General features: G+C 55.5%; 1 protein-coding gene across 2 annotated transcripts in view; it reads right to left on the bottom strand.

Annotated features, from left to right (window-relative positions):
* LOC140189329 (girdin-like) overlaps window positions 1-22,394 on the bottom strand; it is a 94,846-nt gene that overhangs the window by 11,729 nt on the left and 60,723 nt on the right. For both annotated transcript variants that reach the window (XM_072246043.1, XM_072246045.1), the window contains exons 12-19: window positions 21,441-21,628; window positions 21,217-21,354; window positions 17,589-18,824; window positions 14,035-14,162; window positions 9,435-9,576; window positions 8,607-8,756; window positions 5,961-6,122; window positions 4,704-4,981 (exon numbers count right to left, since the gene is read on the bottom strand). In XM_072246043.1, the coding sequence (XP_072102144.1) occupies window positions 4,704-4,981; window positions 5,961-6,122; window positions 8,607-8,756; window positions 9,435-9,576; window positions 14,035-14,162; window positions 17,589-18,824; window positions 21,217-21,354; window positions 21,441-21,628 (2,422 nt within the window). The remainder of the gene's footprint in view (window positions 1-4,703; window positions 4,982-5,960; window positions 6,123-8,606; window positions 8,757-9,434; window positions 9,577-14,034; window positions 14,163-17,588; window positions 18,825-21,216; window positions 21,355-21,440; window positions 21,629-22,394) is intronic.

Below are 22,394 nucleotides of genomic sequence, written 5' to 3' on the forward strand. Positions count from 1 at the left end.
CCCAACCCCGGTTATCCCCGGCTCCTGTCCCCACTTCCAGGGTCCACTCCCAACATGGGACCTTATCCCATTTATCCCAACAGCCTGGGTCCCCCGTCCCATGACAGGGCCTGCTGCTGACTCCCTCCACCCATCCCAATCCCAGTACCAACCTTCGGGGACCCAGTTTCCACCTTGGTCTCTTGTTACATAGAACATAGACAGGGCACAGGGGCACAGTACAGGCCCTTCGGCCCACAATGTTGTGTCGACCCTCAAACCCTGCCTCCCATATAACCCCCACCTTAAATTCCTCCATAAACCTTTATAGTAGTCTCTTAAATTTCACTAGTGTATCTGCCTCCACCACTGACTCAGGCAGTGCATTCCACACACCAACCACTCTCTGAGTAAAAAACCTTTCGCTAATACAGCGGTCCCCAACAACCGGGCCGCAAAGCAAGTGCTACCGGGCCGCGAGGAAACGATACGAGTCAGCTGCATCTTTCCTCATTCCCTGTCACGCACTGTTGAACTTGAACATGGGGTTGCCAACTATCCCGTATTAGCCGGGACATCCCGTATATTGGGCTAAATTGGTTTGTCCCATACGGGACCACCCTTGTCCCGTATTTACCCCGCTAAGGTAGAGCGTTCCTTTTGTGCCGAAATGGCATGAAGCGAAGAGGCAATTTATATGGGAAAAATCTTTGAGCATTCCCAGACCCAAAAAATAACCTTCCAAATCATACCAAATAACACATAAAACCTAAAATAACACTAACATATAGTAAAAGCGGGAATGATATGATAAATACACAGCCTATGTAAAGTAGAAATAATGTATGTACAGTATAGTCGGGAAGATGAAGGCAAAACCGATTTGTGGGGAAAAAATCGGCAGGTACGCGCATGCGCACACAGGTGCCCACGCAAGGCCTCATGGTCATGGTAGTCTTTCTTGGGGTAAACACAAGTGTCCCGGGATTTGACTGCTACTTTTGTCCCTTATTTGGGAGGGAGAAAGTTGGCAACCCTAACTGTAAAAGACATGTTGAGATGAGTTTAACCCTACTGGAACACCCCCCCCTTCCCCCGGGTTGGCCACTTCGTAAGAATATTTTCAATATTAAACCGGTCCGCAGTGCAAAAAAGGTTGGGGACCCCTGCTCTAATACCCCCCTTGAACTTCCCACCCCTTACCTTAAAGCCATGTCCTCTTGTATTGAGCAGTGGTGCCCTGGGGAAGAGGCGCTGGCTATCCACTCTATCTATTCCTCTTATTATCTTGTACACCTCTATCATGTCTCCTCTCATCCTCCTTCTCTCCAAAGAGTAAAGCCCTAGCTCCCTTAATCTCTGATCATAATCCATACTCTCTAAGCCAGGCAGCATCCTGGTAAATCTCCTCTGTACCCTTTCCAATGCTTCCACATCCTTCCTATAGTGAGGCGACCAGAACTGGACACAGTACTCCAAGTTCCTGGACCCTCACCCAATTCCGGATCCCCGTCCTAACACCGCCCACCCCTGGACCAACACGCCCTCCAGCTCGGCGATGACAGGCGTCAGGAATGATCTACCTGCTGGGGGAGCTCAACAGGTCAGGCAGTGAACTCGTAGTACCTTCTGTCCACTGGGAAGGTGGGAGTGGGAGAAGGGAAGGGGGGGGGGGTCCTTGATGAGGTTGGCTGCTTTACCGAGGCAGTGAGAAGGGTAGGCAGAGGCCACGGAGGGGGAGCTGGGCCTGGTGAGGACTGACCCAAGCCGAGACGTTGTCGGCTCCTCGCCCCCACCCGCAGATGCTGCTCGGCCTCCTGAGTCCCTCCGGCAGATCGCGCCTCCTCCCTCTGAACCCTCTGCGCTCAGAGTAGGAGCCCCCCCTGACCAACAGCCACCTCGAAGTAAAGAGCGGCCAAACTCCGACCTACAGGGCCGGGGACCGCGAGCTCCCAGGGCTGCCAAGCGTTAGCGTTGGAGCGTCAATTTAACCCATTTTATGTTTAAGCGGATGCACCGTGGGAGGCGTTCTTGTCCAGACACGTTGCGGCTTGGGGCGCTCGAGGCGGCAGCCAACGCGCACGAAATGCCAGAAGGATTCAGCAGGCCAGGCGGGGAGTAAGAGCCCTGACCCGAAACGCCGGCAGCCCCCCGCAGGCGCCGCCTGACCTGCTAAGCTCCCCCGGAAAAATCCGGGCTTTCCCACTGGCCACCCATTTCAATTCTACTCCCCGTTCCCGTTTGGACGTGCATAAGAAACCCCGGCCTGATCGCGGGACAGTTCACAGTGACCGGTTAACCTGTCAACCGGTACGCCTTTGGGCTGTGGGGGGGGAATGTGGTCTCGGGGAGAGAACGCACTGGCATTGGCAGGAATTGAACCCTGGATGGCGGTACTGTAAAGCGTCGTGCTGACCACTACAAAGGCCATAAGGGATAGGAGAATAGTTTCCTCTACTGAGCCGATGAGGCCTCTCTCAGGGTGGAGGACCACCACCTCATATTCCATCTGGGCAGCCTCCAACCTGACGGCAAGAACCTCCATTATTCTAACCCCGGTAACTTTTCCCCTCCCCTTTTCTCTTTATCCAGTCCCCATTCCTGCTCCCCTCTCTCTCTCCCTTTCTCTTCTCCCCTCCACCTTCCCTTTCTCCCACAGTCCACCCTCCCCTCCAATCAGATTCCTCCTTCCTCAGACCTTCAGCTCATCCACCAATCATCTCCGGGCTCCTTACTTCACCTCCCACCTGTCCGTCCATCGTTGACGTTGATGAGGACCTCGACACCTTTATGATGGTGTCGAGACTAGCGCGTGATTTGGATTTAAGTGAGGGAGAGTTGCGCAGCCTCAGCCTCACTCTCTCTTCCCAATTCCCATCTGGATCCAGTGGCAAGACAGAGTCTAGACGGCTGGAGATGGGACGAGGCGCAGTGGATGACCGGGAGGTCTTCTGTGTCTTGTGCTGCTCTACACGTTCCACGACGCTTGCAGAGACCGCCTTCTTGACCGTTGGACCTTCCATGGGTCTCGTCCGCTCAATCCGCCGGAGTCTGTCTTCACATGCTGGGATAGACAACTCCCTATGTCACCGAGGGTTTGAGACCCGTCGGCTACCCTCACCTGGTTTAGCCGGCTTGTTGAAGCCGTTGCCCGGGGTGTGGCCGCTGTCGCATGCAAACAGCTACGGGGAGCCACAGGTGAGAGCTGAGTGCCAGGTGGGGACCAAAGGTGGACTAACCACCCTGAAAAGGACGCGACATGTTCCCCCACCAGAGGTGCTACCCCTCCCTGACACCCCATACCCCTCATACCCCTCACCTGGTCTCACCTGTCCCCTCCCACCCCGCCTTCTTCTCCAGTCCTGATGAATGGCCTCGGGCTGAAATGTTGACTGTTTATTCCTCTCCACAGATGCTGCCCGACCTGCCGAGTTCCTCCAGCATTTTGTGTGTGTGTTGCTCTGGATTCCCAGCGTCTGCAGAATCTCTTATGCCTCAACCAGAGACCCCAGCCACCGTTCTCCCGTCTCCCATTGGGCAGGAGATACAAGCTCAAACCACCAGGCTGAAGGGCAGCTTCTAACTCACTGTTATCAGACTCTGGGACGGACACCTTGCACGATAAATTTTTGCACCATCCCTTGGTGAACGTGACAATAGTAAACCAATTTACCCACTTGCAACGATGAATCCTAAAGCACGTTGGGGGTGTGGCGTTAAGAATAAGGCCATAAGATAAAGGAGCAGAATTAGGCCATTTGGCCCATCGAGTCTGCTCCACCATTTCATCGTGGCTGATCCATTTTCCTTTCAGCCCCCAATCTCCCGCCTTCTCCCCGTATCCCTTCATGCCCCGACCAATCAACCTCTGCCTTAAAGATACATAAAAACTTGGCCTGTGGCAAAGAATTCCACAGATTCACAACCCTCTGGCTAAAGAAATTCCTCCTCATCTCCGCTGTAAAAGGACACCCCTCTATTCTGAGGCTGTGTCCTCTGGTCTTAGACTCTCCCACCATAGGAAACATCCTCTCCTCATCCACTCTTCTGTGGCCTTTTACTATTCGATAGGTAGCAAAGAGGTCATCCCTCATTCTTCTGAATTCCAGTGAATACAGGCCCAAGGCCTTCAGACTCTCTTCATATGATAAGCCGTTCAATCCTGGGATCGTTTTTGTGAACCTGCTTTGAATCTTCTCCAGTTTCAGCACATCCTTTCTAAGATAAGGGGTCCAAAACTACTCACAACACTCCATCTGAGGCCCCATAAACAACCTGCAGCCAAGACCATCAAACCAAAGTTAAACCAATTGGCATTGCTCAACCCCTTAAGGCCATTCAGCCCCTCAACCCTCATTTGATAGCCCTTAGTAACAATGGTGCAGAAGCTGCCTCTGAGCTTTCAGGCTTTTGTATCTTCTGCCTGATGGGGAGAGCGGGAAAAGAGAGTGGGAGGGGCCTTTGATTACGCTGGCTGCGTTACTGAGGCAGTGAGAAGTGTAGACAGAGGAATGGGGGTGGGGGGAGGCTGGTTTCTGTGATGTGCTGAGCTTTGACCATGGCTCTCTAATCCCAAGGACTCTCTGTGGTGGTGGGGGGTGGGGGGTGGGGGGGATTCACGATTTTGAAGGTGGACAGCAGGCTCTTCAGCCCACTGGTTCCCTGCTGGCCCCCTCGGCCACCCGCAGATCCGGTTCTGGGTTTTGGCTGCCGCCTGGCCCTACCTTGCCTCCAGCTCCTTGTGCTCCAGTTCCAGGGCCTTGTAGCTTCCCTTCAGGGCCCCGTGCTTCTTGACGAGGGCCTCGAGCTCGGCCTCCTGGCGCTCGTGGAGGACGGCCAGCCGGGCGTGGTCCCTGGTCAGGACCTCGAGCTGCCCCCGTACCTCCGCGTGCTCCTGGCCCAGCGCCTTGGCCTCCGCCTCCAGCGAGGCCTGTCGGGCCCGTTGCTGGACACCCTCGGCCACCAGCGCCTCGTTCTTCGAGCCTAGCGAGGTGTTCTCCACCTGCAGGAGGGGAGGGCCAAGAGGAGGGGTGAAGAGGGTAGAGGAATGTGAGTGGGAACGAGAAGGGAGGGAGAAGGGGGGGAGGGAGGGGAGGAAGTGAGGAGGAAGGAGGGAGGGAAGAGGGGAGGTATGAGGGGAGGGGAAGGAGGGAGGAGGGGAGTGGGAGGGAATGGAGGGAGGAGGGAGAGGGGAAGGGGAGGGAGAAGGGGAGGGGGAAGAGGGTAGGCATGAGGGAGAGGAAGGCAGTGACAGAGGGAAGTGTGAAGGGAAGGAAGGAGGGGAGAGAGGGGGAAGGGAGTCAGGGAGGGGTGAGAAAAAGAGGGAAGAGGGGAAGGAGGGGAGGGAGGGGGAAGTGAGGGGAGGAGGGTGTGGGGAGGGAGGTGGAAGAGAGGTAGGGGAGGGAGAAGGTGGGAATGAGGGAAGAGTAGGGGAGGGGTGGGAAGAGGAGGAGTGAGGGGAGGTGTCGAGGGAGAGAGGGGAGAGATGAGGGGAAGGGAGGGGAGAGATGAGGGGAAGGGAGGGAAGAGGCCCACCCTGCAATTTCACACCCTCCCCCTCCACCCACCCTGCACCATGGGGGGGAGGGGGGCTTTTGAGTGATGCACAGTCTGGTTTGGAAACTGTGGGGTGGGGGCTCACATTGCAAGTGACACAGCGGGGAAGTGGGGGTTGTTCTTCCTCCTTGCTCTATCTCACCCTCCTTTTCCTGAGGCCTCTCCCACCTTTTCCATCTCTCCCTCCTTTTGTTCCACCTGTCTACTTTCTCTTTGCCCCCCCCCCCCCGCCGCGACAAGGCCCTGGGGCGATAGGAACTGGACCCGGAGCGATGAGGTGGAGACGTGGGTGCCAGGATGAGCACTGGAGAGAGGAGAGGGGCCCTAGGGTGATGGGACGGTTGACCCAACACTGAGTGACCTGGTGTTGTGGGCCCGAGGGGGAGGGAGGAGGGAAGAGGACGGTTATCCCAGTACTGACTGACCTGTAGCCTGGTGTTGTGGGCCTGCAGGCTGCCCACCTGCTCCTGCAGCGAGATGCAGTGGTTCTGCAGCGTCAGCGTCTGCGCCTGCAGCCCCTGGACCTGCGACTCCAGCTGGCGGGCCCGGCAGCTCAGGGACCCCTGTTCTGCCAGCAGCGTGGCGTTCTGTAACGGCAGCGCCGGACGTGGTGAGTCAGCGGGTGCCCGTGCTCACACGCACGCAGACAAACGTTCACACACCCATTTTCGTGTACACACGCACACAACGTGCAGGTCCCTGTACGGACAGACAGACAGACGGTCGAGTGTGCACGGACGCAGACACAGACTAGTGTTCACACATACCCACACACGTGTGCAAACGTACAAGTGTACAAGTTGCGTATTCGGACCCCATTTGTAATCCATGTAGATAATTCAAGTTGAAATTTATCTTCACAATCACACACCCCCCCGGGTATAAATGCCGGAAAAATCAGGTTTTTCTTTACAGTGACATCACTGTTTGACAAATTTTAGAAACATAGAAAACCGTTCAGCACAATACAGGCCCTTTGGCCCACAAAGCTGTGCCGAACATTTCCTTACCTTAGAACTACCTAGGCTTTACCCATAGCCCTCTATTCTCCTAAGCTCCATGTAGCCATATGGGTGGTGGTTCGTGGCTCCATGTGTCACTACTACAGGGCGTGACGACCCTGCCTTACACGAGTCCCGGGCCCAGCTGGCTCCGGCTGACAGTACCCGGTACGGGCCCCTATCCAGGGTGACGGATCCCACTGCCTTGTGGGTATCTTCAGGAGAAGAGAAGGCTGAGGAGTAAACCCCACACAAATCCGGAGTGGAGCCCCTAAGGCAGTTGGATGACGTATCACGTCGCCTCCCGGCAACTCCTGCAGCCAAGCTGATGCCAAGTGTACTGCTTCGCTTTCCTTTGGACCACATCCGCGAGGCTGAGAGGGGGATCTTGTAGTCTGGGCAGCCCAGGATCCTCCATATTCATCACCCAGGTCTGCGCCCTGGGAATGGGCACATCCACTGTCTACTTAGACAGATGGAGCCATGATGTAGCCATCAAGGAATCTCTTAAAAGACCCTATTGTATCTGCCTCCACCACCTCCACCGCCGGCAGCCCATTCCACGCACTCACCATTCTCTGCGTCAAAAACTTACCCCTGACATCTCCTCTGTACCTGCTTCCAAGCACCTTAAAACTGTGCCCTCTCATGCTAGCCATTTCAGCCCTGGGAGAAAGCCTCTGACCATCCACACGATCAATGCCTCTCATCATCTTGTACACCTCTATCAGGTCACCTCTCATCCTCCGTCGCTCCAAGGAGAAAAGGCCGAGTTCACTCAACCTATTCTCATAAGGCAGGCTCCCCAATCCAAGCAACATCCTTGTAAATCTCCTCTGCACCCTTTCTGTGGTTTCCACGTCCTTCCTGTAGTGAGGTGACCAGAACTGAGCACAGTACTCCAAGTGGGGTCTGACCAGGGTCCTATATAGCTGCAACATTACCTCTCGGCTCCTAATCTCAATCTCACGATTGATGAAGGCCAATGCACCGTATACTTTCTTGACCACAGAGTCAATCTGCGTAGCAGCTTTGAGCGTCCTATGGACTCGGACCCCAAGATCCCTCTGATCCTCCACACTGTCTTACCATTAATACTGTAATTAACAAAATTATACATCATTCACAGAACACACTCCTCCGACAGGACCAGAACCTTGTCGTAGGGTTCGGAGGCTTGTGCACCTCGCTGACCCTGAGAGTTATCTCGGCTGGGGTCAGGGCTTTGTGCTTTGGCTCTTGGTGAGGGTCACCCGTGCCAAACAGGGTCAAAGGGTAGAGGTCAGACTGAGAATGGTCCACCGGTCCTCCAGGTTTGGGGCCAACAACCCTGACTGGTCAAACACAACTGTTCCGGAAACAGCAAAGAGGAACCCTTCTCCATCTGAGTGTGACAGTATTCCTGAGTCTCCACCCAGAACCTGCGTGGCTGACAGGAGTGAAAACCGAGAGGGAGTCACCGACACGATGAGGGAGCTCTGAACCCCGCCGGAGATGAAGGACCTCCATCACTGCCCGAAACGCCGGAGGCGTAACGGGGAACAACGTAACCCAGAACAGAACAAGATGGCGCTAGTGGAAGTTGAGGGGGGGGTATGCTCCGTGGTTGCGGGATTCGTGGTTCGGCCCGCGAGCCTGATGCTGGTGGGGGGAGTTGTTTTTGGAACTTGGAGTGGAAGCCCTCAGGTCCCTGTACCTCCAGGCCCAATGGCAGCAGCGAGGAGGGAGGACCGCGCTGCGGGAGGGGCGGCGAGGAAGGATCGATGTGGGGGGTTGGGGACGGGGGAGCGTCGTGCTGGTGTAGGAGCCGCGATGGAGGGAGCGTCGCCCTGCGGGAGGGAGCGCTGGCGAGGGGAGGGGCCAACTGTCGAAGGAGATATGCTCAAGCTGCCCAATCGGTCCAAGACCCCCGCCCCTTCGTGTAAGGAGTCGGCCGGCTGCCCGTTCCAATGCTGTACGTATCCCCGCCTCCCCGTGGGAGATGGGTCCCGGACAGCGAAGGGAACCCTGCCCAACGCTCGTCCCCCACCCCCGTGCCCCCGCAGGGAGGGCAGGCTGCCCCCCACCTACCTTCCGCTCCACCTCGATGAGCCGGACGCTGAGTGGGTCCTGCACGGAGTCGCGGCGTTCCTGCTGGGAATCCTTGGCCTCGCTCCCCGTGCCCGAGCTCCGCTCAGCCGCGTCGCCTTCGGGCTGGGGCCGCTCCAGACTCTCCTTCAGCTGCCGGGGGGGTGGGGGGTGGAATCAGAGAATGGTAAATCAGCGGGTGGGGGGGGGGGTCGGAGCAGCAGCCCGACCCTCCTCCCCCCCCCTGCCGATGGGAGAGGTGGCGGAGTGCCAGGGACGGAGGTGATGGGGAGGGAGAGCCACAGGAATTGGGGGGGTCAGGGGTCAGGGTGCCCTTTGAGGGAGGGAGAAAGGGAGAGTGAATATCGAGGGGGAAGATGAGTTGGTAGGGGTTGCCCTCGGGGGAAGGGGCTGGTGGGGTGAGCTACGGGGGTGGGGCCGGCAGGGAGAGGGATTTTTCACCGCCAAACCTCTCCCTCCACGGACGCCGCTTGACCTGCTGGGCATTCCCTCCGTCCACTTCGAGTTCCCGCCGTCCGCCGGACTTTGTCTGCCCGCGACGGCCGGGAGCTGAGTGGCCGCCCTCCCCTCGACCGACTGTCTCCTCCTCCCGCCGATCAGGGTGGGCGAGGTGCTGACGAGGAGGGAAGGGGGTCTGTGAGGGGGAGGTGGTGAGTGGCGATGGACGCCCCCTCGGTTCACGTCAGTCGATGGGGTCCACCAGCCAACCCCGATCCGAGGGGCCGCGGATCGACGCCCCCCGCCACCCGGACCTTGGCGTGGCTCCCCGGGGTGTGAAGGGAAACGGGGACACGCCACGCACACACCCACCTCCCGCAGCTGCTCCGAGAGGGTAGCGTTGCCCTGCTCGGCTGCCTCCAGCTGGGCGCACAGCCGCTCGATGTGCACATCCTTCATCTGCAGTGACTCCCTCAGCACCGAGTCCAGCCTCAGCTCCAGCTGGTCAAACTTACTGAGGGGAGAGGGGAGAGGGGAGAGGGAGGGGGGGAGAGGGGAGAGGGGAGAGGGGAGGGGGGAGAGGGGAGAGGGGAGAGGGGAGAGGGGAGAGGGGAGGGGGGAGAGGGGAGAGGGGAGAGGGGAGGGGGAGGGGAGAGGGGAGAGGGGAGGGGGAGGGGAGAGGGGAGAGGGGAGGGGGAGAGGGGAGAGGGGAGGGGGGAGAGGGGAGGGGGAGAGGGGAGGGGGGACAGGGAAGAGGGGAGGGCCAGAGGGGAGGGGGGAGAGGGGAGGGCCAGAGGGGAGAGGGGAGAGGGGAGGGCCAGAGGGGAGAGGGGAGAGGGCCAGAAGGGAGAGAGTGTGAGGGTGAAGACAGGGAGAAGGTGGGGTGAGGACAGGGAGAGGGTGGGGTGGAGACATGGCGATGAGACCGGTATAGTCAGGATGGATCTGTGGGCCCAGGGGTTTGTTTCTTACCCCTTCCCTTCACCTGGGTCCCATCTCCTTCTAGTTCCCCCCTCATCCCTTCCCTCCTCCTCACCTGTGTCTCACCTCCCACTGGGTCCCCACCTCCTTCCCTTTCTCCCATGGGCCACTCTGCTCCCCTATCTGATTCCTTCTTTGACCTCTTACCCCATCTACCTGTCACCTCCCAGCGCTCGCTTCATTCCCCCACCTTGCCCCTCACCTGGTCTCACCTATCACCTGCCAGCTCGTTCTCCTCCCCTCCTCCTCGCCTCATTCTGGCTTTCTTACCACCTCCTCCCCTCAATTTCATCCAGTCTGAAACGTTGACCCTATGTTCCTCTCCATAGACGCTGCCTGACCTGCTGAGTTCCTCCAGCGTTTTGTGTGTGATGAGCTGGGCTTGTTCCCAGTTCCTGGGCATCAGGATCTCAGAGGGTCCCGACGCACGGGCGCAGTCGCGACAGAAGGCACAGCAGTGGCTTTACTTCATTAGGTGTTCCAACGTCACCAGAGACGTTGCAGATTTCTACAGCGGCGGGGGGGGGGGGGGCATTCTAACGAGTTTTGTCACGGTCTGGCGTGGAGACGCCAACGCACAGGGTTGGAGAGAGCCGCAGAGGGTTGTAGAACAGCCAGCTCTGTGGTGGGCACTAACAAGGGCATCTTCCGAAGGTGTCCCTTCAAAAAGCAGCACCATCTGGGAACATGCCCCCTTCTCATTACTGGCATCAGGGAGGAGGTACGGGAGCCTGAAGACCCACACTCAACGACTCAGGAACACCATCTCCCCGACTCCCCACACCATCAGATTTCTGAATGTCGTCCTCTTTTGCACTCTTGTTTTTTTGCAACGCAGTAATATTTCATATTCTGAATCAGAAAATGGCATGAGACCGTATCTTGGAGTTAGGTTATCTTCAAACTAGTTATGAATATATGGATCATCATTGCTCGTGCATGTTCTGGGGGTTATGCTATATGGCAAAATATTAATTTCAGCTACTGACTTCAACGACCAATCTTTGGACCTGAATATGGATTGTAGATTAAATTTAAAGTGCAGCCCTGGGCAACAGTTTCCTGGAGCTGTGGACTCCAGTTAATTAAAAATCAGACAACACTGATCAACATTCATTTTGGGTGTCTGGAGTGGGGGTGCGAAGGGGGAGGTGTGAGAGTTGCATGTCATTCAGAGGAAGCTTTGTAGATACGTTGTAGGTATGGAATTGTCCTTTGACCTTTAGCATATAAAACGTCATGCAATGTTGGGTTGAGCAGGCCTCTTCCTCCACAACGGTCACAGTACAATGGCTGCTGCTCGTTTTTTGTTGAATAAGCCACCTCTGTATCCATTAGCTTCAGTGTTACTGACACCAGTTCTTTTTGTGGCAGCAGGCATAGCAAATTACTCTCATTCATTGTGTCGTATGACATCATTATATGCCATGTTGTATGACATCATCATTATATGCTGTGTCGTATGACATCATCATTATGTGCCATGTTGTATGATATCATCATTATGTGTTGTGTTGTCTGACATGGGCAATCATGGTCTTTCCATGGTCTTGACATATTTTTCTACAGAAGTGGTTTGCCATTGCCTTCTTCTGGGCAGTGTCTTCACAAGATGGGTGAGCACCCCACCTCCCACCCAGCCATCATCAATACTCTTCAGAGATTGTCTGCCTGGAGTCAGTGGTCACATAACCAGGACCAGTGATCTCGTACGACCATCCACCACCTGCTCCCATGGATTCACAAGACCCTGATCGAGGGTGCGGGGCTAAGAGCAGGGGCTACACCTTGCCCAAGGGAGGTCTGCAGGCTAGCGGAGGGAAGGAGCGCCTCACACCTCCTCTGGTAGAGATGTATCTCCAAAATTATTCTGTTAGAATAAAAACAGTGCTAAAAGAGAGGAAAATGTTGAGTTAGTATTTGTGAGTTGATGAAATCGGACGGCAGAGGGGAAGAAGCTGATTCTGAAATGTTGAATTTGGGTCGTTGGGCTCCTGTGCCTCCTCCATGATGGTGGTAATGCGAAGAGGGCGTGTCCTGGATGGCGAGGGTCCTTAATAATGGACGCTGCCTTCTCGAGGCATCAGCTTTTGCAGATGTCCTGGATGGTGGGGTGGGGTAGTGCCCATGATGGAGATGGCCGAGTTTACGACCCTCTGCAGCCTCTAGCAATCCTGGGCACTGGAGCCTCAGCACCAGACGGTGATGCAGCCAGTCAGAGTGCTCTCCCCTGTAACGTCTGCAGAAATTTGCTGGTGACGTACCCGATCCGCTCCGGCTCCTAATGAAGCGGGGGTGCCGCCGTGCCGTCCTGGTGACTGTATCGAAGCGTTGGGCCCCTGGATGGGTCCTCTGAGATGCCGACGCCCAGGAACTTGACTCCTCAGCGAGGCCTGGAGCGATTTCCCCTTCCTTAAGACCGCACTGTCTTGCGCCGTACCCCTGGCGCAAGTCGACATATTTCACAACCCACGTCAGTGGCAATAAACCTGATTCTTATTCCTTGCTGTCCGACAGAATGTGGAACGCTCCAACACCCGTACAGGCCCTTCGGCCCACATATATGTCACTGGGGTGCGTGACACCTTCACACGGTGCCGTATTTATCACCGTGGAGCGGAGAGCGAGTTTGTAAACCTGGCGGGAGCAAAGGATGCTAAGAATGGCGGAGGGTGGTGAGGGGTGTGGGACGTACGGCAGAGAAGGTGTGCCAGGGGTGGGTACAGACACACCCAGCCTTGAGACACCGGGCAAGTTCATTTGATTCCAAACAATTGGTTTATTAATCATTACAGAATGTCTCTCTGGTGCCTCCCTCTCCCTTCCCCTTTTCCCAACCACGATTCTCCTCTCCCTGCCCCCTTCCCACTCTCAGTCCACAATAGAGACCCAGATCAGAATCAGGTTTATCATCACTCACGTATGTCATGATATTTTTTTCCCTGCAACAGCAGTACAGTGTAATACATAAAATTACAACAGCACTGGGCAGAAGTCTTAGACATCCTAGCTGTACGTGGTGTAGAACACCTTGGAATTCTCATAAATCCTGCTTGCCAAGGCCTACTCATGCCCCCTTCTAGCTCTCCTGTCCACTCTTCAGCTCCTTCCTGGCTATCTGACTCTCTGGAGCCCGAGCTGGTCCTTACTTCCTAAACCTTAAACCGAACATAGAACAGGGACAGGCCATTCGGCCCACAATGTTATGCTTAACCATTCAGAAAGCAAATGAAAAACACCCCAGCACTGATCTCTCCTACCTACACCAGGTCCACATCCCTCCATCTTCCTCACATCCATGTGCCTATCCGAACGTCTCTTAAAAAACCTCTAATGTACTTGCCCCTATCACCATACCAGGCAGTACATTCCAGGTGTCCAGCATTCTCTGAGTAAGAAGTTGGCCCCTCACATTCCCCCCCCCCCACCTCATCTTCAATGCACGCCCTCTGGTATTAGACGTATCAACCCTGGGAAACAAATACTCCCTGTCAACTCTATCTATGCCTCTCATAGCCTTATAAACCTCTGTCAGATCTCCCTTCACCCTCCGATTCTCCAGAGAAAACTTGGAAAAATAAATAAGCGTTGCAACACAGACAAAATGCTGGGAGAACTCAGCAGGTCAGGCAGCATCTGTGGAAAAGTGTAAACTGTTGACATTTCGGGCCGGGACCCTTCGGCAGAACCTGCGTTTCCAGCATCTGCAGATTTTCTCTTGTTTGTGGTTGGAAAATTGTTTCTGTCTCTTGACTACGATGTCCCACGGGGTTCCTTCACCCTACTGTCCTTTCCCCTGCCTCAGTGGGACAGACTGACGCACAGCCCCCCGGGCCAGGGCTCCCTCAAGGAGTTCCACCGCGTGCATTATCGCCAGCGCACCCCATCCCCAATTTGTGACCCACTGCTCCTGCCTGACAGCAGGACTCTCGGTTTTCCTCGACTCCCCGAGCCCACCTCCCCCAGCCCTGGGCCCGAAAGGGTCACTCACCTGAGCTGGTCGGCCGGGGCGCTCGTCGCCGCCTGCTCCGGGTTCGGACGCAGCCTCTGCAGTTTGTGGCTCAGGTTTTCCAGCTGGTTACTCAGCTGTTGTGTTTTCAGTTTCTCATTCAACAGCTCCTGTTGGGGGGGCGGGGGGGGAATAGACGCAGAGATGGATGCATATGCAAGTCTCTTTACGTCCTGCCATCAGGCAGAACCATTGGGCGGGGGAAAGCTTCTTCCCCCAGGCCGTGAGACCTCTGAACACCCCACTCTCACCCAGATCACATTATTTACGACGGCGCCAATACCAATACCAATAACGTGCACTTTATAAAAGCAAGGAGATAATGCTGAGCCTTTATAAGACACCAGTCAGGCCGCACTTGGAGTATTGTCAACAGTTTTGGGCCCCATATCTCAGAAAGGATGTGTTGTCATTGGAGAGAGTCCAGAGGAGGTTCATGAGGATGATTCTGGGAGTGAAGGGGTTAACATGTGAGGCGCGTTTTGCGGCTTTGGGCCTGTACTCACTGGAATTTAGAGGAATGCGAGGGAATCTCATTGAAACCTACCGAATGTTGAAAGGATTAGATGGGGTGGATGTAGAGAGGATGTTTCCTATGGTAGGGGTACCCAGAACTAGACGACACAGCCTCAAAATTGAGGGGCGACCTTTTAGAACAGAGGTAAGGAGGTTTTTTTTCAGCCAGAGAGTAGTGAGTCTGCCACAAACTGCGGTGGAGGCCAGGTCCATGGGTATATTTCAGGTGGAAGTTGACCGTTTCCTGATCGGTCAGGACATCAAAGGATATGGTGAGAAGGCAGGTGTCTGGGGTTGAGTGGGATCCGGGATCGGCCATGTTGGAATGGCGGAGCAGACTCGATGGGCTGAATGGCCTAATTCTGCTCCTATGTCTTATGGTTTACTTGTACATCTGTAGAATATTTTCTATCCGTTAAATGATTGTGTTAAGAATATTTCATGTGTTGTATGGGATATACGGTGCGAGCTTTGCCCACTGGTCCTGGAGGAACATTGTTTTGTTTAGTGGTGTACGTAACAATAAACTTGAACTTACATCACACGCAAACGCACACACACATACGCACACACGCAAACACACATACACATACGCACACACGCAAACGCACACACACATACGCACACACGCAAACGCACACACGCAAACGCACACACGCAAACGCACACACACGCAAACAAGCATTTTTTTCACGCGCATATATGTGCTCACAGACACACTCAGAATCAGATTCACTTAGTTCTCGAAACATACAGAGAAGTGTGTCATTTGCATTAATGATACAACACTTAGTCATGTCGTCTGCAGAAATTCTCTGGTGACTCAGTAATAGTTGGGCGTATAAAGGGAGGACGGGAGGATGAACACAGGGCCCTAGTGGAGGCCTTTGTCAAATGGTGCAAGCTGAATCATCTGCAGCTCAACATCAGTGAGACAAAGGAGATGGTGATAGACTTCAGGAGGACTGAGCTTGCACTGCTCCCTGTTACTATTGATGATGAGGACCTACAAGTACCTGGGGGTGCACCTGGACAACAGACTTGAGTGGAGCACCAACACAGGGGCCGTGTACAGGAAGAGCCAGAGTCGCCTCTACTTCCTGAGGAGACTAAGGTCCTTTGGAGTGTGCAGGCCTCTCCTTCACATGTTCCACCAGTCTGTTGTCACCAGTACAACCTTCCATGAGGGTGGTGTGCTGGGTGATGCCAACAGGCTCAATAAACTGATTACAGAGACTGGCTCTGTTATAGGAGTCAAACCGAGCACACTGGAGGCTGTGGTAGAACAAAGAAAACCCTGGCAATTCTGGACAATGTTTCCCACCCTCTGCATGCCACCTTGGCTGAACAGAGGAGCACTTTCAGTACCAGACTGAGACAACTGCGCTGCTCCAAAGAGCACTATGTGAGGTCATTCGTACCCCTGGTCATTAGGCTCTATAATGAGTCAATTTATCACCAGGGAAGTGATGGCTCCCTCCTATTAGACTGTTTGAGGCAACTTATTTTTTACTCTTTCTTACTTCTCTTCTAATATTTGTATATCTGTGTGCTTGTAATGCTACTGTGGCGCTGTAATTTCCTTTGGGATCAATAAAGTACCTACCTAACTGTCTAATGACTAACATTCCTGAGGGTGTACAACACATGCCAGCGCCAACATGCCATACCCACAATGCTCATCAGAACAACACAGAGCACAACAAGAAACAAAACAACAACAGCAAAACAAGCCCCCATTCCTCCCACACACGCACATACACAACCCTCTAACCCAGGACAGGCCTCTGGCCTCCAACCTCCAGTGGACTCACATCTCAGGGCTCCAGTCATCAGGCTGTGACTACTGGTCTTCCGATTCACCTTTGGGATTCTGTCTGCGGTATCGACCCCGGCGCTCACCAATGACCTGAAACTCCAGGTCTTCAGCTCTGGAGTCACTGAACACTAGGCCTCGAACTCTGGAGTCGCCAATGATAGGACCCTGAACACTAGGCCTCGAGTTCCAGACTCGCCAATGACAGGACCCGAAAACTAGGCCTCGTGCTCCAGACTCGCCAATTACAGGACCCTGAACACTAGGCCTCAAGCTCCAAACCTGCCAATGACAGGACCACAAACACTAGGCCTCAAGCTCCGGACTCGCCAATGACAGGACCACAAACACTAGGCCTCGAGTTCCAGACTCGCCAATGACAGAACCTCGAACACTAGGCCTCAAGCTCCGGACTCGCCAATTACAGGACCACAAACACTAGGCCTCAAGCTCCAAACCTGCCAATGACAGGACCCTGAACACTAGGCCTGAAACAGCAATTTCAGCGACATGTGTACCTGGGTCAGTTCAGAGGCCATCGTGCCTCCTGCCAGCACAGAGCACCGATCCCGGAACCTACCGACGGCTTGCTGACCTGTGGGGCAGGGAGTTTGGTGGAGGGGCCACCAGAGAGGGGCTCATCCTAGCTGATCTGTTACTCTGACATCCAACACCCGCATTTGACTAATTCCCCCACATCCCCTCTCCCTAACTCCCAACCTTACACCTAACTCCCCTCTCTGTCCCCAAAACCATCTCCATGGACCGAAACAAATCCCTAAGATTCAGCTAAGTGTGAGTCGTGACCTCCACAGGGACATGGATACACACACAGATGGGTACACGCACACACACACTAACGAACATGCTTCATGCGTGTATAGGTGCCCACATGCAAAAACTTTGACAAACTTCTATAGATGTGTAGTGGGGAGTGTATTGACTGGCCTGGTATGGAAACACCTTGAACGGAAAACCCAACAAAAGGTGGTGGATCTGAACAGTAGGCCTCGAGCTCCAGACTCTCCAGTAACAGGACCACAGACACTAGGCCTCAAGTTCCAGACTTGCCAATGGCAGGACTCTGGCCCTGTCCATCACAGGTAAAGCCCTCCCAACCATTGAGCACATCGACATGAAACGCTGTCGTAGGAAAGCAGCATCCGTCATCAGAGACCCCCACCATGGGCCTCAGCCTCCTTACCTCTCGCACTGAGGCCAGCTGTCCCTGCTCGGTCGCCAGCCGCCGTGCCAGCCCTGCGCTCTCGGCCTCCAGCTCGGCCAGGCTGCCGAGCAGTTCGCCAACCCGGCCGGCCTCGGCCACCAGCCGCCGGTTTTCCTGCTCCAGCCGGAGGATGCGGGCGTTCTGCTCGTCCAGCGAGGCCTCCAGCACGCCGGCCTGCTGCCTCAGGCGCCGCGCCTCCTTCTCCAGCTGCCGCCTCTCCTTCTCGGCCTGGGCCGAGGCCTCGCCCAGCGCCTCCTTCTCCTGCTCCAGGCGCCGGGCCGCCGCCCAGCCCTCCTCGACCTCCCTCTGCCTCCGCTGCGCCTCCGCCTCCGCCGCCTCGGCCTCCCGCTCCAGCTCGGAGACGCGGCCCTCGGCCCGCTCCAGGGCCCGGGCCTGCCGCCGGGCCTCGGCCCGCAGCGCCTGGCAGGCCGAGTCCAGCTCCTGGGAGCGGGCTAGCGAAGCCCGGAGGGAGCCTGCCCTCTTCCGCAGCTGTTCCCTCTCCCTCGCCAGCTCTGCCCTCTCTGCCTCTAGGGCTTGTCGGGCCTCCTCCTCGGTCTGGTGAGTCTCCAGGACCCTGGTCAGCCTGTGGCCCTCCTCCTCCTCCTCTGGCCCACTATAACTCTCTGGGGCCTTGCCACAGTCCCGGTTCTCCACCACTGCCACCTCCTTTGTGGCCTCACTGTGGTCCTGGGTCTCCTCCTCCGGCAACCTCTGCAACCCCTGGTCCTCCTCCTCCTCCTCATCCTCCGGGGCCGTACACTGCCTGCAGCTCTCCTCCTCCAGCACCTGGCGACCCTCGGGAGCCTCGCTGCAGTCCTTCTTCAGGGCCCCGCTACCGTCCTGCATCACTTCCTCCGGGCCCCTCGGCAGCTGCCGGCCCCGCTCCTCCTCTTTCTTCAGGCCCTCCGGCGCCCCGCCGGGGTCGCGTGGCCCCTCCCCCTCCGGGGCCCAGCGCAGCCTGCGGCCTTCCTCCCCCTGCGGCTCCCGCCGACCCTCAGGGGTCACCTCCACCTTCGGCAGCTCCAGGCCCGGGCTCAGGTCCCCGCCCAGGCCGGGCCGCGCCTTCTCCCTCTCCGGCCGGCTCGGCGGCGATGGCGGCCCGCTCCGCTCCTGCGGCTGGCCGCTGGGTGCGGCTTCGGATCCGGGCTGGGGTCGCTGCCTCTGGAGGGCTGAGGACGGTGCTAGGCGAGTGATCTCCAGCCTCAGCTCCTGGACCTGTGGAGGGGGACAGGGAAATGGGGTGGTCAGAAATGGCAGCTGTCACTCGGGGGGGGGCGAGGGCGGCGTTGGGGGGGAAATACTTCAAACGGTAATGCTTTATGCCACAGAAAAATTACAAATTTCACAGCAGGGATGATAAACCCGATTCTGATCTTTCGATCTGGATGAGGGCTCTCAACACAAAATGTCACCAGTCCCCTTCCCTGCACAGACGCTGCCCGACCCGCTGAGTTTCTCAGCAGGCTGCTTATTTTTGCTACGGGATCCCACATGACCTCTTCGCCATGTTGCCCACCTTTATGGAACCCGAGACTTGTTCAACGCTCCCTCCGACCCTGACGTTCACTGTGGATATCATAAGCTACAGGAGCAGAAGTAGGCCATTCAGCTCATCGAGTCTGCTGGAGCATTGGATTAGGGTGCCTTCTTACAGAGTCATTGAAAAGTACGGCACAGAAACGGGACCTTCGGCCCACCTAGTCCCTGCCGAACCATCGACCTTCACCGGGACCATATCCCTCCATACCCCTCCCATCCATGCACCTACTCAAATCTCTCGAGCGTTGAAGTCGAGCCCACATGCACCACCTGCGCCGGCAGCGCATCCCCCACCCTCGCGGCCGCGGAAGTGCGTCCGTAGCCCTGAAGCCTCTGTGAATTTGCGACTTGTGTGAAACGTGACGTGACAAATTGGAACCTGCGTCACCCCCAGGGTGCTGTGCTGGCTTGGACTGAGGCTTACAAGAAGTCTGTATGTGTGTGTGCGTGCGTGTGTGTGTGTTTTATGGTAGGAGGTGTATTTATGATAAGGGATGTTCTGACAACAGGGGAAAACAGGAAATGCCCGTCACAGGGGAGAAAGAAGCCTCAAAAAGGGTAAATAGTCTGATTAACCAAACAGATGGGAATAAGGGAGAAGTGTCATTAAGGTGATGAATTACTGGGCTTTTTACACATTTAAAATAGTCTGTTTTGAGTTGTAAGATTGAAGCTATTTTCAAAATGATTTAATGCATGGAGGTAGTCTTCCCTTGCAAGTAACTAAAATGCGCTTATAATTTGCTCCACGCTGAATATGTTGCAGTTTGTCACTGTATGTTAGAAGACCTAGCTAAATGGTACCCTCTGAGTGAAGAAGACTCCCCCCCCCATCTTCCCCTTAACCTTTTCCTCTCTCTCATCCTTTCTTGTTTAACTCTCCTCTGCTTGCTTGTACTTTTATGTAATCATCTAAATATATGCGTGATTATTCAGCGAATTTCCCAATAATTATGGAGGAGCTGCTTGGGTACTTGTCTACAAACGTCTTAGCAGGATTTGAATCGGGATATTTTAAAGTTTAATGTTATTGGAAGGTGATGCAATTGGCGGAAATGTACATAATTCTCAACAACTGACATTGAATTGGGGGTTTCACTTTAAGGACGATGGTCTGACGCGATGATGTAATTATGTAAAGTACTTTTACCGCCTGCTAAGTTCTGTGTTGGTTTGTCAATAAAAGTGAGTTGTTGCGTTTTCCTTAAACTTAAAATGCCTCTGCCATATTTTTATGAATATTTGCATTATCTCTGGATTTTTTGGTTCTGAATACGAGAAGACCACGGCTACTTTCTCATTTGTTCTCCCATCTCCTCTTCCCTCCAACACTTAATCAGCCAGTTTTGTGCATTATTCTCGAACCATTAGATTGCAAAAGTTTCACGATCCAACGGGAGTTCGAGCCCCTGATTTGCTGCGGAGGAGACTAACGGATTGGATGGGTGATGGGCCCCAAGCACCCGTTGCCCACCCATCCTGGTGAGACCCCACCTGGAGTATTGTGTACAGTTTTGGTCTCCAAATTTGAGGAAGGACATTCTTGCTATTGAGGGAGTGCAGCGTCGGTCCACGAGGTTAATTCCCAGAATGGTGGGACTGTCATCTGCTGAAAGATTGGAGCGACTGGGCTTGTATACTCTGGAATTTAGAAGGATGAGGGGGGATCTGATTGAAACATATAAGATTATGAAGGGATTGGACACGCTAGAGGCAGGAAGCATGTTCCCGCTGATGGGTGAGTCCAGAACCAGAGGCCACAGTTTAGGAATTAGGGGTAGGCCAATTAGAATGGAGTTGAGGAAAAACCTTTCCACCCAGAGAGTGGTGGATATATGGAATGCTCTGCCCCAGAAGGCAGTGGGGGCCAAGTCTCTGGATGCTTTCAAGAAAGAGATGGATTGAGCTCTTAAAGATAGCGGAATCAAAGGTTATGGGGAGAAGGCAGGACCTGGATACTGATTGTGGATGATCAGCCATGATCACAGTGAATGGCGGTGCTGGCTCGAAGGTCCGAATGGCCTACTCCTGCACCTATTGTCTATTGTCTCAAGGTATGTCCCGATACCTCACGGTTCCAGTCCTCCCGCAGCGTCCGCAGACACTCCTCAAGCCGTGACTTCTCCGCCAGTAGTTCGGAGTTGTGCAGCTCTGCGTCCTGCAAGCCCTCCTTCTCGGAATCCAGCTGGGATTGGAGTCTTTCCAGCTGCAGAGGGAGCGAAACAGAGTGAGGGGCAGTGTGTCTGTGTGTGTCTCCCCCCACCACCCCCGCGGCTCCCGCTCTCCCCTTACCGCCGTCTGCAGTTGCTGCCGCTCCTGCTGCAGGCCAGCAATCATGGCGCTGCTGCTGATGTCAGCAGCCCTGAAACTCTGCCGCAGCTCCTCGTGCCTGCGCCGCAGCTCCTGGTTCTCCCGCTCCAGCTGCACCAGCTGCCGTGTGGCCGCCTCGCCCACCTCCTCGCTGAGGGGCTTCGCGGTACCTGCGGCGTGGACAGGACACCTGATTGGCGGCTGCTGTGCCCTTGCCGTCCCGTCGGTGCCAAACCCCTGTCATCGCCCTTTCCCAGACCTCCACTCTCCTCCCTCTGTATCTCCCCTACAACCCCACCCCTCTGAAAAATCCTCACCACCCCCTCCCAGGGGACTCGGCAAACTAGGAGAAGCGGTTCATCTTGTCGACCACGACTAACACCAGCTATCGCGACGGTGCGGAGGGAGCTTCACTCTGTGTCTGACCCCGGGAGTGTGTGATGGGACGGTGTGGAGGGAGCTTCACTCTGTGTCTGACCCCGGGAGTGTGTGATGGGACGGTGCGGAGGGAGCTTCACTCTGTGTCTGACCCCAGGAGTGTGTGATGGGATGGTGCGGAGGGAGCTTCACTCTGTGTCTGACCCCAGGAGTGTGTGATGGGATGGTGCGGAGGGAGCTTCACTCTGTGTCTGACCCCAGGAGTGTGTGATGGGACGGTGCGGAGGGAGCTTCACTCTGTGTCTGACCCCGGGAGTGTGTGATGGGACGGTGCGGAGGGAGCTTCACTCTGTGTCTGACCCCGGGAGTGTGTGATGGGACGGTGCGGAGGGAGCTTCACTCTGTGTCTGACCCCGGGAGTGTGTGATGGGACGGTGTAGAGGGAGCTTCACTCTGTGTCTGACCCCAGGAGTGTGTGATGGGACGGTGTAGAGGGAGCTTCACTCTGTGTCTGACCCTGGGAGTGTGTGATGGGACGGTGCTGAGAGAGCTTCACTC

The sequence above is a fragment of the Mobula birostris genome, chromosome 28, assembly GCF_030028105.1.
Source record: "Mobula birostris isolate sMobBir1 chromosome 28, sMobBir1.hap1, whole genome shotgun sequence".
In the NCBI taxonomy this organism is placed as follows: Eukaryota; Metazoa; Chordata; class Chondrichthyes; order Myliobatiformes; family Myliobatidae; genus Mobula; species Mobula birostris.